This window comes from Epinephelus lanceolatus, chromosome 23, assembly GCF_041903045.1.
Source record: "Epinephelus lanceolatus isolate andai-2023 chromosome 23, ASM4190304v1, whole genome shotgun sequence".
Lineage (NCBI taxonomy): Eukaryota > Metazoa > Chordata > Actinopteri > Perciformes > Serranidae > Epinephelus > Epinephelus lanceolatus.
Window position 1 is genome coordinate 19,039,282 of NC_135756.1, and position 19,492 is coordinate 19,058,773.

The 19,492-nt window shown below is 41.4% G+C and overlaps 1 protein-coding gene across 1 annotated transcript in view; it reads right to left on the reverse strand.

Annotated features, from left to right (window-relative positions):
• The window catches only part of rerg (RAS-like, estrogen-regulated, growth inhibitor), a 73,868-nt gene that overhangs the window by 8,780 nt on the left and 45,596 nt on the right, over positions 1-19,492 (reverse strand). Inside the window, exons 3-4 of the mRNA XM_033614293.2 lie at positions 10,165-10,221; positions 204-277 (exon numbers count right to left, since the gene is read on the reverse strand). Of these exons, the coding sequence (XP_033470184.1) occupies positions 204-277; positions 10,165-10,221 (131 nt within the window). The remainder of the gene's footprint in view (positions 1-203; positions 278-10,164; positions 10,222-19,492) is intronic.

The window sequence follows — 19,492 nt, forward strand, 5'->3', positions numbered from 1 at the left end:
ATGCATTTTTCGCTGGTAAAAAAATAACTCGCCAGAGTGGCGAGTGGTCTTAAAAATTTACCAGCCAGAGACAAAATCTACCCGTAATTGACGAGTGTTAGTTTTGGACCCTGGTTGCAGATGTTGGTAGAGAACTCAAGTCTTTGTGTTTCTATTTTGACTTCTCAAATCCAAATGTTTGACACAGGGATCATTTGCCTCACCTGCCCTGCCGTGTCCAGAATCTCCATGGTGACAACCTCATCATCAATGTTGGCTTGGTGACGATATGTTGATTCTGTAAGACACAAAAGACCAGAGTTACTCTATAAGAGAAATTCAATCCAGTGTGAATCATCACTTGATGACAGACTCCTAATATGGGAGTCAGACTCATTGTTATGCACATTTGAGTTACTACATTACATATCACTGTGAAGGTAGGCAGACTTTTGAATGAGTGGATAATAAGTCATCACTACTGAAGTGACTAATAACTTTGCCTATAAAACCAAGGGATACTGTGTGTGAGACTCTTGCTGTGCAGTCCTGATCACAGTACTCTGCCTGATGAATGCAGTGTTTCGATTTGTTTAAAATCACATCTCTTTACGTTACATACACACTGGATGTAGGGTGTTGAGTTGGTAGTTTACTGCAGCTTCCCAGTCCTTCCAGATCACAGCAAGTCGATGTTACCTTCACAAACTTGTCTTTTGTTTCTAGTCAGTTTGATACAGCCAAATAACAAATACCTGGCTCCCTTCAGAGACTTGTGTGTGATATGGACATCACGTACATCCATGTTTTTCTAGACTAATTGAGGTCAAAACAGCTTCTGTCTGGCTCAGCTTCTGCCTGGCTCAGACAGACGTTGCATTCTCCACAAAAGAGTGGCCTCAGTTTTCTCAGCAGGGTATTGGACCTTCCTGGTTGCTATATGCAGGCTCACTCTTGCAGCGGCCTGAGTTGACCTGAGCTTCACCTCCTAGCTGGTTTAAAAAGCAGGATAAGAGCTTCTTATTCCTGGCACAGGAGCGCAGGTTTGAACTGTGGCTGTGACCTTTCGTTCCACCTTGAACAGCACAGGCGTTATCTGCCTAAATTGCCCCCTTGTAAAAAAACCCCATCTGTGTAAACACCCAGCAGAGAGCACTGAAGCCCATCAAACCCTCCTTGTAAAGAGAGAGATTCTGACGGATTTTGCCGTCATCTCAACTAGAGGGCGAAGGCCTCAAAGCTTCTCAAAGCTTTTTGAGTATGTGAATTAGGTCTTACAGTTGCTTTCAGCTTGTGACTCATGACCTGGTTGCTCTGCGATGTCTCGATGTATGGTTCTTTTGTAAAGGAAAAACACCAGAAAGCTTTGTCCGTCAAGAAATCTATATTTGAAAGACAAGAAAACTTCACATCCTTTTGGTCTCATCATTTTTAATTTTTAACCTCTTAAATGAAAGACCAAGATAACTGTCAAAGTGTTCCGGCTGCCCGTCACCTACCATGTCATTCGACATGATCCCTTATTCCAAAACCAAGAAAAGAAAAACATCATTGCTGTTTCCTTAGCTTAACATTTGTTTTTATATTTTGGTAGTGCTTTTTTGTCTTTTAACTGTTTTACAAAAAGAGAGATGTGAGAATGTGTGTATGCCATGTATTGCAAACTTCAAAGCTATTAGCTCTATTAGTTTGCAGTATCCTCCTGAGACCCTGTGTCCTCATGAGGACATCTCATTTTGGGTTTACTTGACCTTATATTAGGGTCGTCATGAGAACCGATACTTCGGTACCGAATTGATGCCAACACGCAAAAAATACGTCAGTACCTAGTTTTTTTTTTTTTGTTTTTTTTTTCAGTACCGAAAGTACCGGATACAACTTTGGCCTCAGCAGGCCGTGTCGATTCCCGTTGGAACTGACGGGGGCATTATACGCATGTCAGTTGGTGCCAAGGACGAGCACCTAAGAAGAACGCCAGTTCTCCGTCGTCTTGGCTATGGCTTTTACAAGTGCTGCTGGAGCCATTACACCGCAGCTTGTCAAAGTCAAGTAGTGGGAGTTGTGTGTGGAGAAGGTCTCATTTACACCACAAGTGATGCACTCGCGAACGGTCACTGTTTACTCGTGTTTTCATTTTGCCGAGCATGTTAACAGGTTAGAGCATTCACATCGCATCTGTTCTACGCGCTGCTCGAGTCACGCTTTTTGAGTCCGCGAATGACTGCGGTATTCAACAAAAAACACGAGTTTGCGTGTGTTGTGACCTCTCCCAGCCACCATAGACATCTCCCCCTTGACAAAGCGAGACCTGACAGGCACATGTTTCATGTACTTACCCATCTGTAGTGCTAAATATTAATTCTCCAAGCATTGGAATAATCACTGGTGCGTGAACCTGTCCACCCTGGGCTTTGGGTCCAAACTCACTTTTTTTTCTTTGGGGTTTATTGGAGATTTGCAAACACGGTGCACTACCGCCACCAACTGTTTGGGTGTGGTTTGTATTTTGACGGGACAGCAGCGGCCGCTGCATGACGCGTCTGTTCGATTTTGGTGTGAATACACTTGTGCTGCCACAAAGCTTGTGGACCACTTCGCGAGCGCTACGCAAACGCATCACTTGCGGTGTAAATGAGGCCTTAGACCTGTTGTTCTCGTTTGTGGGCACTTTTTTGTCCTGTCTAGTGGTCAGTCTGCAGCTGATCCCGTCACAAAAGTGGACAAGGTCCAAACCCTGATCACATTTTATGGTTAAAGCGTGTTTATTTATTATTAATAAAGTTTGTAGCTTGATATGGATTACACATGTAGACACTGTTAATTAGGAAGTACTCGTCTGAGGACACTGGGACTTAATTATCATCGGCAATGTTTGTTTTTTTATAGTAATCGGGTCCTACTGATCCCAAATAGCTAGGAGAAATCAAAAATGCATTCCAAACTAAAGTGTGGGTCTCAGGAGGTTAAAGTGCAAGCTAACAGTTCAAGATGACTAAGCTAGTGTTTTCCAAGCTACAGGCTGTGGTGGTTTGAGGTACAGGCATAAGACAGCTCATTATACATTTATTAAACGTATTAAAACCTGTCACCACTATGTGAATATTGCATTTTTTATATTTGATATGAGGATGCTTGTTTAAATTTAATTGTTCAACCATTAAGGTTGGATACTGGACTCTTACTTACTCTTACTATTACTTTTAAGGGTACTGATTGAATTACGTCTGTACTGCTGGTGTCAAATTTTGGGCCTTGGGAGCACATCTGGGTGAGAATGCTGGGTATAGACAAGAGGCAGAAGTGTCGTGAAGTGCCTGGAAGCCTAGAAGCCAGCGACAGAGCTCTGCAGTGATGCGTTGTCCATCGGGTTCCTAGCAAACCAAAACTATCGTTGCAGTGCCAATGTGCTGCAGTAGTTTTGTTGTCTGGTCTATTTGCTTTTCTGTAGTATTTTAGTAATAGCCTGGTGTCACTGCAGGATGAGTAGATACACGCAGACAGACGGAGATGGAAGATTAGCTCTGTGTGTTATTAGAAAAGAGCAAAGGAGCAGAGTTACATTTTAGCCCATGACATCACCTGCAGCCTTTTTAAAATGTAATTTCTGTAATCACAGAGAAAGTAAAGTACAGAAAAAAGGTACCTTTGGGTGCCAGTACTGGTGCCAGTATTGGTTCAAATGTGAACTGCTCCCAGCCCCACTTTAATCTACTTAATGAATTAAAAACACTGAACAGTTAATTCTGAAACTTTTAAATTGCCATTTTCCCTTCATATCTGAAGTAATAGATTGGTGCCAGCTGCAGCCAAATTGCTCATCGATAAGTTCAAAAACTCTGCTCAGAGTTTAAATAGCAGATTCAGAACTTGTTGCTCCAGTCTCTGCACGTTTTACTCTCTGTGTCCCAGGTGTGCTCACCTCTCCAGGGGATAAACTGCATCCTGTGACGTAAATGAAATGTCACAGAGAGCCAGAGGCGTAATAGTGGCAATTTATAGCTCTTTGGCTGGAAGCATGCGGAGCATCTGGGAGGAGGAAAACCAGAGTCTCGCACGGTGACCCGTGGGACAGCCTATTTCAGGAGTCATCACTCCATCAGCTGCAAACAGCACCTAATCTGTCCACGTCCACCCCTCTGTGTATTTGTCGCTAAATGCTCTGACAGGGGGCAGGGCTGCGATGATTTAACCAGCTCCATCATCCCCTCTAAAGGTCTTGGAGAGAAACAAAAGCAGTAATTTTCTTGGCAGCGAGCAATTCTTCCCTCATAATTCAAAACCCCTCACTGCCTGAGGGCTGTTTTGGCAGAAGGAAGAAAGAGAAAGTGTCACGCCAGACTCTTAGTGTCAAAACTGGAAGCAGTATCAGGGCTATATCAACAGAATCCAGTCTGTTGATATAGCCCGTAAAATCTATCGCTCTTACATGTGCTTTACAGTGCTTTATTTCCAAAATGTTCATACCAGAAATTCCCTCAGCATTATGCGATACAATATAAAGCACTGCTGCCGTTGTAATGTCAAACCACAGTAGAAGTAGCAAAGTTCATTTCTGTGTGCCAAAGGATATTAGATTCTCTAACTGGACGGCGTGCAGGGACAGAAATGACTAATGCAATATATCAAGGCCATTTGCATTCTGAACAGCTACAGTTTCTCATGTCAGCGAACGATATCCAACTGGTCATCTTGTAACAAAGCAGCAGATGACGTAGCAGAAGTCTAATTATTACTTATGCACATATTCATGTCTTTTTGCTTCATTCATTTGATGCCAGAACACAGTACGCAAGTTTGACAATACATGCAGGAAACAAACCAAATGACATGATTTTACCACATTATTGTCATTCTTTGCTGACGTAACATCTAGTGGAGTCACCCACAGGTGGCTGAAAGAACATTTGATGCCTGGATGTGTTTGGATGTCGACTAGATCCTGAAAATGCAAATGTCAGTTAAGCAGCCCAAAATAAAACTTGGGCTCAATTTATGATTTAGATTAAAATATATCTTTTAAAGTTGCCACCAACTTGTACGTCACTCTCTGAGTAGATTTCAATCCAGTCACAGACTTTATAGAGAGCTGTTTCTTGTGTTGGGTGACTAACACACAGCTGAACCAGCCTCATGAATACTTTTTTTTTTTTTTACCATTTCTGTATCCACATTTTTTGGCAGGGCTGAAATCATGGCTCGATGATGCACTGGAGCCGTCATGAACATAACCTCTGCCCCACTATATACACCTAATGTTAGAGTGAGTAGCATCATCAGTGTCGTTTCATTCGCCCCCTGTGTGGTAGCAATGTCTGGTCTACGTTCAACAAGCTCGCTTGGTTCTTTCAGGCTAATAAATACATGACTCAACGACTCAACAACTCAACTTCCAGCTTAATCGGCTACCTGACCCGACAGTTACTGCTAACTGCTGTGGGTGCGTGCTTTGTTGGGCTGTACATGACTCAGAATTGTGTCAGTCAAATCATATTCAGACTTATGATACAAATACTCGACTATTCTTTTTTTTTTCCCATATAAATTTTGAAAGTTTGAACAGAGCTCATATACACCATCATATATACCATGGAAAAGCCAGGGTTTATTCACATCCTGAAAGTTTTGGACCCCAGGTACGTGCTACCAGGCGGCAAACATTTTTCTGAAAATTTATTTTAAGTGGAGTGGGGGGGGGGGGGATCGATTTAAATCGTGAATCGGATTTGTTGTGAAAAAATCTGATTTTTTTTTTTTTTTTTTTTTTGGCCATATCGCCCAGCCCTACTTTTTATTATTTCACATTTTTGAAACCTTATCTTATACACTTGTTGATGTTTGTTAAATTATTCAAATTTGCCTAGGTGGTTACTGACACATTTTTTGTGCTGTGACAAACTCATTACACATATTTTAGCTTTACCCTGACTTTAAACTAGGGTTGTAGTCAACCAAAGAAAATCTTGGTCGACTAAAGTCATATATATAATCTTCAACTAATCGATTAGTTGTAGGGAAAAAAAAAAATCTGCATGTTATTTTTACTTCTGCGGTGGTGTGTCTGTGTCGCTCTGCAGTTACACCTCCAAAACACTAGTCGGCGGTGGAGGACTGTGTTAAGTGCTGTAAAGTTTAGTTCAAATCAAACTTTATTTATGTAGTTGATTCAAAACACACATTAAACAAGGCTTAATAGAGACAGTTTCAAACACAAGTACGCTAATCAGCTTCACTATAAATTGCAGAACTGACAGACAAACGCTTGTCTTTATCTGGACTCATTTCACCCACCAATACAACATGCTAACATTATTAGCACAAGTCTATGGCATTTTACATTGTATAAATTAGCCTAGCGTCCAGCAATGTTTTTCTCTTCTCCTAAAGCCAGGGACATCAGCAACATGTAGCAAAGGTAACGGTACATAATTTGGCTCCATTACAACACACAACATTAACCGACAAAACAACTGTCTTTTACTAAACACGTTTTCCAAGCATATACAACATGCTAACGTTATTAGCGCCAGCCTATGGCATTTTACATTGTATAAATTAGCCTAGCAACGAGCGGAGATTTCCTCTGCTCATATGAAGCCAGGATAAATCCTGAAGTATAAATCCCTAAAGGATAAATCTCACACACACAACTAAAAATGCTATTTTAGTGGAGGCTTTACTGTCTCCACAATTTATTGTTTCTTATCTGTGAAATACAAGTAAATACAAGCTTTGTTTTCACTGAGGGAAATGGTTTCAGCTTACAGAAACAGACAGGAGGTCGGCGTCAACGCGACGCTGAGTGTGAGGGTGGGCGAGTTCAACTTTCTGACAACAACAGGGGTGTTTTGAAAACACCCCCGTTTTCACAGGTAACTTAGCCTGTCCCCCCTGCCGCAGGAAATAATGGATTAATCCTGGAAAGCTGTTGATGTAGCACTTTTCTCCTTATGAAAGTAACATGGCAATTATTCAACCAATGAGAATTTGGTCGGACGAGAGCATAGCGACCAAATAATCGACTAGTTGACCAGGAGACTATAGCCCTACTTTAAACCAATATTTTGTGTTGAATCATTGATTTCTTCAGCAAGTAGCCATGGAAAAGGGGGATTGCTACTTATGTAGTAACCCTCACCAGCAGCATTTAACCATTTGCCACAATGACAGTAAATATTTCCATCTTTTTTTCACTGTGAAAGCATGGTTCACTGGCTATACAACTCGAGGCGTAGCCTTGGTGGTGATGCGATGCTGAACTAGTCTATGAATGTCTTTCTGAAAGCAGTGTGGTGTCTATGTTCCTGATTATTTTTCTGATAAGAGGCTCAGCAGTCTAGAAGGCACGTCACATTTACTTGAGCCAGCTGATGTGCTTTGGGTGCTTGCCCAAGCAGAGGTGTATGAGACACCTCTGCTTGGGCAGACCCAGGACATGCTGGAGGAAGGACGGGCAATCATGCTAAATCTAAACACCAGAGAGTCCTCATTTTAGAGAAGAACACGCTTATGATCAGAATGAATAGGTAGATAATAAATGGAGATCAACAGTGAGCTGTACACACTGGAAGTCCTATTACAATAGATGAAGTGCAGCCCACATTCTGGCGGTAATCTTGAGCTTCTCAGAACAGCACTCTGCATGCATCCACCCCACCTGTGTGATGTGCCCATAATTGGGTTTTAATAATGTGTTGACCACCTCATGGGTAGTTTCAGCCAGGCAGTCTGATTGGTCACAGACACCCTCCCACAGTGCTTTTATTCCCATTATGCACCTCAAGCTGTGCTTTCTTGCTCATGACGCCAACTCTTGTGGTAATTGAGGCAGTTATGTTCTGTTTTCTGCTTCTTCTTTTTTTTTTTTTAAGCTAAAACGTGCAAGTTAATATGGCGCACATGCTGTATGAAACAGGTACACACAGTAAGAACACATTGAATTACAAAAGAAGCTATTGAGGGTGGATGAAAATGAATCTGTTCTTAATAACATGTTAACAGGTGCCTGCGTTCTGCCCTCAAGTCACATCTTTGCCGAACAAAAACAAGTCACTCAGTACCTGGAAAATAAGTGTTCCTGTTTTGTCGCCCCTGGAGCTAAAATTATCTCAACAACCTGCCAGCCATATGTTGTGTTGTGAAGCAGAGGGCATAATGGCTATGAGACTGCAATCATCATGTCGTTACATGAAGAGGAGATTGATTATAAAAAAAAAAGGCAGAAAAAAAAGCAAATGTGCTCCTGAGTGCGGTAATTGCACTCAGCCGAGATGCTGCACCTGACGTCACTAAAAATAGGTGCTGAAGAGAGCACTGTGTGAGCAATCCAGGGGCTCTGACCTGTCGTATACAACCAGAAAAAGAAAAGCACTTTAGGAAGATGTGATGTCCTTGTACCCTGTAATTACAGTGCGGGGAATTGGCTCAATCTGCATCATTGTATAAAAAGGCCAGTTTTATAATGCTCTAATGAGGGCAGGAATATATCTGAATTAAAGCTGATTGCATCACTTTAATTTGTGCTTTCAAAACACCAGACTCATTTAAATCACTACATAGTAAATTAATTTATTTTTCATAGCCTATAGATTTTCAGTGTGTCTTTTTTTATTCTGATAAGCGTCATTATTTTTACAGCTTTTGATACCACAAAAACTCTTTTTTGTATATAAAGCCATAAAGGAATATTTCAACATTTTGGGAAATATGCTTATTCACTCCCTTGCCAAGAGTTAGATCAGACGATACCACTCTTTATCTGTGTGCTAAATATTTAGCTATGGCCAACAGGTGGTTAACTTAGCTTAGCATAAAGGCTAGAGTCAAGGGAAATCAGCTTGCCTGGTTATATCTAATGGTTAAAACCCATCACTAAAGGCGTTTCTCAATCTGATTTCTTACCTGTACTTGTGTTCTTGCTGACTTGTGAAACATCATCAGTCACAGCCCAAGTACTGTTCCAATTCAAAGTAGGGCTGCAATGATTAGTCGACTACTTTTCATAGAAAAGTACTAAAAAGATACCCCAAAATACTCTTATTGCAGCTTCATATGTTCAAATATTGGCAGCTTTACACACTCTTCCATGACGGTGAACTAAAACCCTTGGGTGTGAGTACGAAACAAGACATTAGATGACATAATTTTGGGGTTTAGGAGAGACAGACTGACATTTTTCAACATTTAACGCATTTTTCAATAAAAATGGTTAGTAGACTAATCGAAGAAATAATCGACAGATTAGTCGACAATGAAAATAATCGTTAGTTGCAGCCCTAATTCAAAGTCCGCATCCAGCCAAGTACAGTCCAAATGCCCAGATGTGAACTTGCTCTGCCCGTTCCATCTAGGATGCATTAGGAGGTGACTTGTGTGGACTTTTGACAGCCAGGTGTCCCAGAATGCATTTCTCACAAACCAGCAGCAATGGCAGCCGTCCTTGGGAGTTTGTACTCCTGAGTTGAACTTGCCAAGTCCAAACTCCCACACACGCAAGTCTGAACTTGATGTACTTGGTATTGAGAAACGCCTTAAGAGATCTAGAGCTCACTAATTAACATGTTATCTAGTTTGTTTAATTGCTGTCTGTTTGAGGCTTATGTGCTGAAACTATTTCCTGGCCTTCAGAGACTTTAAGTAGCCACTGTTCCAGCACGTATCTTCCCGTAAGACCACCAATTGACATAGACATGACAGAGTATACGATAACACAATAATTAGTGTGATTTAAAAGCTAAAAATACACCCTGCTCTTTGTCATGAGCCTCTCCCACCGGATGACTACACGCTTGTGCACGTGCTTCATACAGTGACCTGGTGTTTCCCGAATGTTGTATTATCTAATCTTATTTAAATGTAGAGTGGCCCACGGCGCATTCACTCAGCCCCTCCTTGCCCTGCTCTTTTTCTGTCTGTTTTTCAGACTACAAATGAAAGAAGAATTAGCTAGCCACCCCTCCATCCCTTCACCTCACTCTCATCGGGATGAGAGTGGGCAGCAGCTCAGGAGACTTCACAAACACACGAGTGGTATCATCTTATCTAACTCTCGGCAAGACAGCCAGTAATAATAATGATTATAACAAAGCAAAATGTCAAACGGAATAAGTGTGGTAGAAGTAGCAGGTCTGCAGTATTCGTATTGATGGCTGTAAAACTGTAGTTGTGATCGCAGATAACTTGTCTTACCGAGTGTCGGGTCGTACTCCCAGATGAAGCGTCTGGTCAGAAATCTCACCACCAAAGCTGCAGAGAACAACAAATAAGTTCAGAACATGAATACAACAGAAGGAAAACTTAGCAGGGTAGTCGTCATGCTTTACAGAATATATTCAGCAATAATTGTGTCCTGAGTGTGGATTTTACTACATGGAAAACAAACTGGAAGTGCGTGACCATCAGTTATTAACAGTGCTGATTATATCAGGCGCTGGCCCTAATATCCACAGACAATATGTCTCCTTTAATAGCTAATCAGCTGTGGATGACCACAGATCCAAACCATTTTAATACACTTCTCATCTAAATGCTAATACCTATTTGAACAGTTCCAGATCATTAAGGCAGAGTTTAAACAGCCTTCAGGATGAAATATCGGCTCTCGAAGTTCATCACAAGCTGCCTCTCTTGTTCTGCCAAGCATCATCCTTCATCACAACTAAACAAAACAACATCCCCAGCAGACCGGTGACTCACTTTCTTAATGATTTACCATCAACAAGTAAACTGCCAGGCGGATATGCTGATCTCCTTCATTTAGACAGAATCAGGAGGCCATTACCTCTGTGTCACGCAGAGCTACAAACCATCTGTGTGCTGTTTGCCGGAGTATAAGTACCTGTAAACACCCATTCGACATGTTGACTCATCTGGGGAAAGTCTAGAAACTGCATAAAAACATTTATTCGCCGATCAAAATGTGACAGGTCTGTGATACATGATTCGTACCTGGCTGTCTTTCTCAGCAGCACTTGGCCTGTTTCATCTCAAAGCCAACATCAACTCTTCCATTTGATTTGTTGTATCAGTGCCTTCTCTGCTGCTCATTATATTATTACATCCCCTGGTACCTCACACCTGAGCTCTATGGTGTAATGTAATTGAGACACCATGCATGGTGCCCCCATGGCCAATGAGATGGAGCCCTACTGCCCTGGATGCCCAGATGTAGATGTAAGGGAGTGACATTGAACAACCAATCTGTGTTGAAACAGTGGTGTTGGGTAGCTTTGAAGTATTTCTCATGTCACAGACACCACTTTTGGTTTGTGATGTGTCTTTGTTTTTGTTGTGGTGATTTAACACCTGTCTGCCTGCCCACCTGCTCTCAACCTTGGCTGTCTAAAGCTTAGTGCGCCACCGTTTCCTGGTAAAGGTGGAAGGGTCCGCTGATGTTTCTTTTGATTGTAATATTTTTTTTGTCTTTTTGGTCTTTGTGTGCTTGTGTATCAGTCTGTGTCCCCTCTCTGAGGTCTGAGGTTTTTGTTGGTTTGTGAAGCAGTGTAGGTAGAACTCTTTCTTTTTTCCTCAGCAGGACTTTGAGGAGTTTTGGGTCACATGGTGGATAATTGATCAGTATTTGTTTATTCAATATGAGTCATATAGTCATTGCAGTATTCAACAATTTTATTGTATACCCCATGATATTGTGCAGCCCTAGTTAATGGAGAGGCATGATGCCACTGAGACTGAGTATAAGCAAAATTGTGTACAGTTAGCAGCTATTTACGACGTGTTTCTTAGAGAAAATAAATTTAATGTCAGACATTGGCTCTGAAACTTGTGCATGTCTAAAACGGCAGCTCTTCGGCTCTGCAGGTGGATGATTTTCGGCATTTTGGGAAAAATAGCTTAGCTTTACCCTCTTTCCAGCTCTTATGCTAAGCTAGGCTAACCGTCTCCTGGCTTTAGCTCCATAGAAAAAGCTCAGTGGTATTCATCTCATCTCACTCCTGGAAAGCAAATGAGCTATTTTCCCAGAATGTCTACCTCTGTCTGTCTGCTGTGCTTAAATGAGACTGCACATGTATTGAAAGTTTGCCTTCATTAGCCACTGTAAGAGTCAGTTTATGTTCTATCAGAAGTGGTTTGTAAGAGGTGTTCAACCATGTTATAAATTAAAAGTGTTTTCTTGGTGTTCCAAACTGCTATGCTGAAAGCCAAAGTGGGAAGCCCACCATGCTACACTGTCAACACGTTTGCAGACCCGTAAAGGCTCCCTTTTTTTGTTTGCTAACACACACGAACAAGCAAGTGTTCACACTTTCAATTCACTTCTCTGCGGGAGCTGTCATGTGCCTGAGTGACTTGCTATAGGCCTGAGTGGTCCACTTGAGTCCAGCCGTGTATCTGTATCCCCATGTCAAGTTGCTGAGCTGCTGCTTTTAGCAAAGAGACAATGGAGAAACAGCTCTGCCTTTGAACTGGGAAAAAAAACCCATCCATCTCGGCCAGGCCTTTTTTCCGCTCATAATTAGCCACGACAAGGAACGGGAAGAAAACCCATTATGTCAGCCAGAGTGTCGCTGCCACGTTTCATTACGCTCCTAAAGAACTCAAGTCCAGCCTTTGAGCTCAGGGCAGTGTTTGATGATTACTGGGAGCCTGGTGCTCAAATGTTCAAATTTATCTTTAGCACATTCAGAAGAGCTGTGGAAGGCTTCGCCGTGGTCTCTTTTTGTTAGGCAAAACATTTCTTTTACTTCACATTGTTACATAAGTTAGTCCCGTGAATACAACATGCACAGAGAGACAGGCAGTCCCTTTGAAAAGCCTGTTGCAGCCCTGTTTTGCTGATTTTCTTCCCTCTCTGTCCTAACACACGTAATGTGTTTTCAGGGGAGGTGAGACTAAGTAATGAAACTTCCCTGAACGCACTCAAAGCAGAACAGCAGCAGATAATTTGTCATGCTGTTAAGAAGGCGCACTGACACGCACGTTTCTTCTCCAGGCACATTTGCTTCTCTTGTTGCTGACTGAATTTCCCACTGAGGTTATTTTGTGTTGTTTCGGCCACAGTGGCCTGGATTCCAGGTGGACAGAACAACCAATGGGGTGTGAAGTCCTCTCCTCATTAGAGGTAACTGTATCTCCTGCTTTTCACTGCCACTAGAAGAAATGTACACACGGAAGAGAGGAGCCTTTGTTAACATGCGTCAGTATGCACATTGTGGCCCAGATTCAGTACAGGTTTGCAGAGGGAATAATGTGCTCTGTATCGCCAAGCTGACCAGATCACAAAGACAGGCGATTCACTGACTGTGTGCAGTGAGAGGAAAGCTGATAGCGGAAAAGAAACCTCTTTTGCACCTGTCACAGTCAAACACACCACTGCTGTGGAAACCTTGTAGCACCGGTTATGTTCAATTTAACTGCAGGTAGGGCTGAAACACTTTGTGAATTCATACCAAACCATCACAGTCCAGGGGTCACGGTCTGGTGAACGCGGCCGCACACAGCAGCATGCAGAATACACAGTATGTAGATAGAAGCCTGTAATACAGAGCCAAAGTTCACAAACCCGAGTGCTACCCAGAAACCTTTAGCTATTGGCGGTGGTACGTGTCCACAGGGGCATTGTTTTGACGTGAAGGGTTGCGTCAGCTCCCAGCATTGGACACTTGATGGGTGTGCCAATAGGTGGTCTGCTCCCAGATTTCAAACCAAACCAACATGGTGGCTAATTTGAAAACGTTATCTCATATTACAAAAGCAGTTCATCGAAATGTGTGAGAAATAAGCCATGCGCTTACGATTAAACATCTGCCCCCTCGCTAGTCGGCGCCAGAAATATTAGTTGGATAAACCAAATAGTAGGGATGTCCCCATCGCATTTTTTTTTTTTTTTGCATCCGATCCGATACTGAGTCCTTTATTTTGAAACCGAGTCCGATCCGATACTTTGCAAAGCGCTAAGAAAAAAAAAAAAGAATGCGTCCAAGTTGTCCCATAAGGTTTGTTTTTAATTTAAATAGTATCCAAAAAGCTTATCGGTGGTTCAGCAGCACAAAATGTAAACAAATTCAATATCTTCTTGTCTTCAACAAACAAAATAGGCCTATATCTTTATACACTGGAAAGTGGAGGCAGCAATGAACAACATAGATGGAAAAACCTGGCCATTTTTGTTGTTTTGATTCTGATTTTGTAAAAATAACAAGATCGGAGCCAATACCCGATCCGAGGATCAGATCGGGACATCCCTACCAATTACTGTTTTATTCATGTACAAGGCCACTTAACTGTCATGCAGCCGCCCGCCACTAGTGGGGGCTACAGAGCCTTCAGACAGCAGTCCCCCTCCCACCGGTAATGCTCGAGTAGACTGGAGTTTTAAAACAGCACGGTGGGAAATAGGAGAGATGCCCTCTCGCAAAACCAGCGCAGTTCGGCAGTACTTTGATCTAGGAAATGAAAACAAGGTAGCATGTAGGCTGTGTCAGAAAAAAATGGCATATAATCACTTGACTGCAGCAATGTGCAACCACATTCTGCTCAAACATTTGGATGTTAACCTGCACTGAATAACAGCTGCTGCTGCTAGTGGTGCTAGCCACACTCAGACCAATTTGACATCATTCACCTGGAGACGCTGTGGTCCCGCCCGGTCTGAGAATATAACGCAACTTATCACGACAATGACCTCGCAAGATATGCTAACACTTAACTTTGTTGAAGGTAAAAGCTTCAGGAAGTTAATGCAATATGTTGAGCCTGAATGTTCATGTTCACATTCATACTGCACGGCACAAAGTCTCGTAATTCAGCGGCATTTAAAATCCGACGTGGTTGTTGAAGATTGTGATTAAAGACTTCAAAAGGCTCTTAATGCAAACAATATTTTTGGGACAGTGTTCGAATTATTAACAATATATTGTCTTAAATTCTGACTTTTTTTCTGAGTGTTTTCCCTTTTTAGACTAGTCGACTAGTCTTAATTAAAATTTTCGTTTAGTCGACAGGGAAATTAGTCGCCAGGAACATCCCCAATCACGATATCAATATCAAGTTGCTATATTGCCCAGTTTCTATGTCAGTGGTTAATTTTGAAGTTTTGTCAAGAGTTTCCAGAAACAAGTTACACCGGAAGCCCCTGATTTGCATAAAATCATCTAGATTCAACTTTACACAAAGTAGAAGCAGATGCCCTGTCTCTCGAAATACAACGCTGTACTACCAGAACGTATTGCTTACATAGACAGTGAATGGAGACACACTATAAGGTTAAAACAATAAGGGGATGGCGTGCAAGTCAGTCACACTGATGGAAACACTCCTGACTGCACGAGCTCAATTTTGTATTATTGTATGTATTTTGTTGTTTTTAATTTCATAGCACTGAGATGCTCCTCAGTTTTATAGCTTGTTGTGACCTGTTGCCTTTTGAGGAAGTGTGTGTTCAGTGTTTGTACAGTGTATAGAAGTGTTTGAAATGTTCTTTACTTTTAGAATGAACAAAGTTTGCCAAAGTTGCCAGTGAGCAAAATGCTACATCTAGAAAGACGATTATGTCTATAGCAGAAATTCCCTGCCACGTTGACCTTAGTTTTTGCCATATAATATCTGGTATCTTGGCATGCTGACAAAATCAATACCTTATTGCCTTCTGGAGCTGGGCTGTTGCGTTTCTCACAGTCTGAACAACTTGATATTTCCCAACAAATACTGCGGCTGAACTGAGTTGAAAAACTGGTCTGATTATCATATAATTCTCCAGGCCAGACTTCACAGGGGTCGCTGTGAGTGGATGGATGGAGGAGGTGTCTGCCAAAAGCTGCTTTTGTCCAATGTGACCTAATCACATTAATAGCAGAATGTTGGACTAATTGCAAACAAAGCAGGAGCAATTAGCGGCGCCCGTAGCCCTGCTCTGAGCCGGTGCTGTGTTACTCATTGAACAGTCTCTATTGATTCCCCACGGCCATCAGACAGACACCCACGGCTCTTTGGTTCCCTTCGGCCACAAAAACACCTCTTTACTGGCAAGTAGAGCTCTCCCAGTACTGTGCAGCTGCAGTCAAGTTTTGTACCTATTGTGTGCATGTCACAGCAGGTCATGTCAAACTGACTAGCGGTCCAGATTAGACTGGAGGGAAAATGGTTTGACTGTGACTGACTGAAAAATCTGACAGCAGAAGCAGAAAAATACGAGCATTTAATCAATGAAATAAAAAGAACTGTCAAAACATAACTGTTCTGCTCAACACTTACAAAAAGCAGTGACTCAGTGTATAGTCCAGGTTGAGCTTTTTTTAGACTGAATTGAATTTTTGATATCTGTGTCACTGGACAAAAAAGTATTGTAGGAAGTGTAGTAAACAAAACTGAACTAAAATCGAAGCCAAACTGCACTGTTGTTGCAGTCTGTTATCTGTGGCTGTAGAACTTGGCGTTGCACTTAATTCACTATCTGCCAGGGAGACGGAAAACTATAGGCAGCTTAACTAGAGAACTTAATGTATGAAACAAAAGCTAGCTGGTGAGATAGCAACTATAGCCTTAGCTCAAACAGAAGCCTCACAACTTGAAATTGTAATTGTAAAAATACAGATTTTGATGAACTGACATCTTGTTAATTCAATTAATTTACCACATAAAAATAAAACCTAGAATAATAAAACTAATAAGACAGAAAATACTCATTCGACCTCCTACCACCACACCAAATATAAGTTCCTGAATTTAAATCATCAAAGATTATTAAGTTTCTTCACATTTTTATCAATTACTTTTCAAAAGCCACATAAACTACCCTTAACATCGTCATAAAGTAGATCCACCGCACAGCACTTACTGAAAATATGTCCCTTTTAAAGCTAGTTCGTCTGCTACTCCTGCCCTTCGTCTATAAAAATGGTTACCAAAGTTACCATGTAAGTGGTTGCAGACAGGCAATGTAGCATTTAAAAGGCTATTTTTTTAATGGACTTCGGCGCAGTGCTCACACCACATTAAACACACCATGGATACCCACAGAACAGTGTGGCCAAACAGTCTGTTTATGTGAATATTGTCTGGTCTAGCTTTGCTTAAAAACAAAATCAAGAATCGAGAGAATCTGTTAGCAGGTTAGTGTCGTTCATTAACCTGCCTGTTTTTACCTGGTAACGTTACAGACAGTGTTCTTCTCACTTCACCTGTTCAGCTGACTTTCGCAGTTTAGACAACAGACACTTGATTGTCCTGCTGTATTACAGACATTGAAACTAACCACAGACACTTGCCTCGTTCATGGACTCACAGATTGAATATCTGAGAAACACTGGAATAGATATGTGGTGTTATTTTAGGCCTGGCAGGAATTTCCATTGGTCTGGCAGCACGCCATGCCTGTATATGAGGGAAACGCTGGAATATTGGCTGGACAAACGGATATCCAGCAAAACAGGCACACAAGAAAGCATTTAGCTTGTAGATGTTGTGTTTTCCTCCTTGCATCCCATAAAGATTATTCAAATATAGAGTGCAGTATTTGCATTTTAGGTATTACTGTATATAGGTTCTATGGCAAAGCTTTGTCATGTAAAAGAACCAGCCCTAAAAAGCCCTGAATTAAGCCATCATTTGCTAGTCAGGCTGAAAAAAGTCTGTCCTGTCTTCTCAGTTTCACTGCTTCTATAGCTCCCGCTCTTTCCCTTGTTAGGGCAGTATTGATGGAAGCGGGCATACATTGGATGCTTGTTCCATATTCAGACTGTATATGGACTGAATGTTCTCAGTGATTCATGAATCATTTCTAATAAGCTGATGAGAGCTCAGAAATATTAACGATGCAAGACATTTAAATAATTCATCTGTGACAGAAATCCACAGAAACCCCTCATTCGACTCAAATTCATCTCTAAATAGAATTAAATCTCGCATCTGATTTAGACTAATTATGATTTTCGGCTGTGCGAAATATGTCTCTGGACTTGTTATAAATTTGCTCCTCTGCTGGCAGGAAACTGTTTTTCTCTTGTTTTACGTGAATAAAGAAGAGGTGAATCATTAACCAAATGAGCTGTTTCTGGGGTTTATTGGATTTCTGTCAGAAGAAACGCAGACTCTCGCTGCCCTGCTGTTGTGCTGGCAGACAAGAAGCTCCAAATTACTCACAGTGTGGCTCCCAAACACTTGTAAAGGACTAAATCTGTATCATGAATATACATGACATCTCGTCATTTAGACTGCAAAACCTATTGACTATGTTTACATGTACAAAATATTCTTTTTTTTGCTTGTGTTCCGAAAATCAAAATATTCCGACTACCCTCTTGACATGGCTGATGAAAATGAATATTTACTTGCAGATGTGCAGACTCTGATCAGCATGCACTAACATGTTATCATGCCAAAAAAATGGAAAAGTGGAATAGCTTGAGCTGTTTGAGCCATTTTGCTTTTTTGCAACAGAACAAACACACACAAGCCTCTGTCTTTCATTCCTCCAACCGCCATCTTTAAAAGGTCATCTTTGGGATATATGTGCATATCCAAAAACCTATTGATAATCAAACTCCTTTACAAGTAGTAGTCGTAGTATTGTGTGTCCACCAAAGCATTTTTTCCGGTCACAGAACTCGACATTGACACTTGCCCAGGACAAGTTATCTCTGTGTTGGGGCATACTGGACACTATGTTGAGGTAACTCATACTTAACATAACGTTACTAATGTTAAATATCTATTTAATGCTGCACACGAGAGAGAGGCGCTACTATTTTTACCCGAGAAGCTAACATTAGCCATCCTTTTGCTCTAATAATAGCTCACGCGTCCCTGTCCAAAGCTTTATAATTCAGCCTTGAACTGCCGTGTCTTTTTGGAGACTCAGTAAAATAAATCCATAGTGATAAATCCAACTAAAATGTCTTCTGTGATTATTTATCTGTTTTTCTGATTAAAAATGAGAGTTGAGAAATGTTCTATCTTGGCAGAAACGCTGCACCTGCATTGTCACCAGTAGGGCGGGACCAATACCACAAAGACCAACTGTCACGCAGGACATCTAGAAGTGCTGAACAACAGCTGCCTTTTCCAGCTAGGAGAGGAAACGTATTGGTGTTTTTAAAGACCAATGAGAACTTGGTCAGACAAGAACATATTGATCAACAAATCGACCAGCTGACCAGAATATGACAGCCCTTATGTGCTTGTGAACATAGTCAAATAATTTGAGATTGTACAACTCATTACTATCTTAAATGACTATGAAGTTAGTCTTTTTGCAGCAGTCCATGATCTCTAATTTATACACTCACCACCTATTATTGGAGATGCTGAGAACAGGCTTAAAGATTGCTCCACTTTGTGCAGTGATTGTTGATTTATGATTTCCTGCAAATTCACTCAGCAGTGAAAAGGAACTGAGACAATTAGGACACTTCGGTCCTGCGGCTTTACAGAGCCACTTCTGTCACAGCTCAAGCATTAATCCTGAACATTTGGAGCTTTAGCATATAAAAAAGGTGCTGCTGGACTTAATCACCTTCACTAAAGCATAATTAGAGAAACAACATGATGTGAACCAACGGAT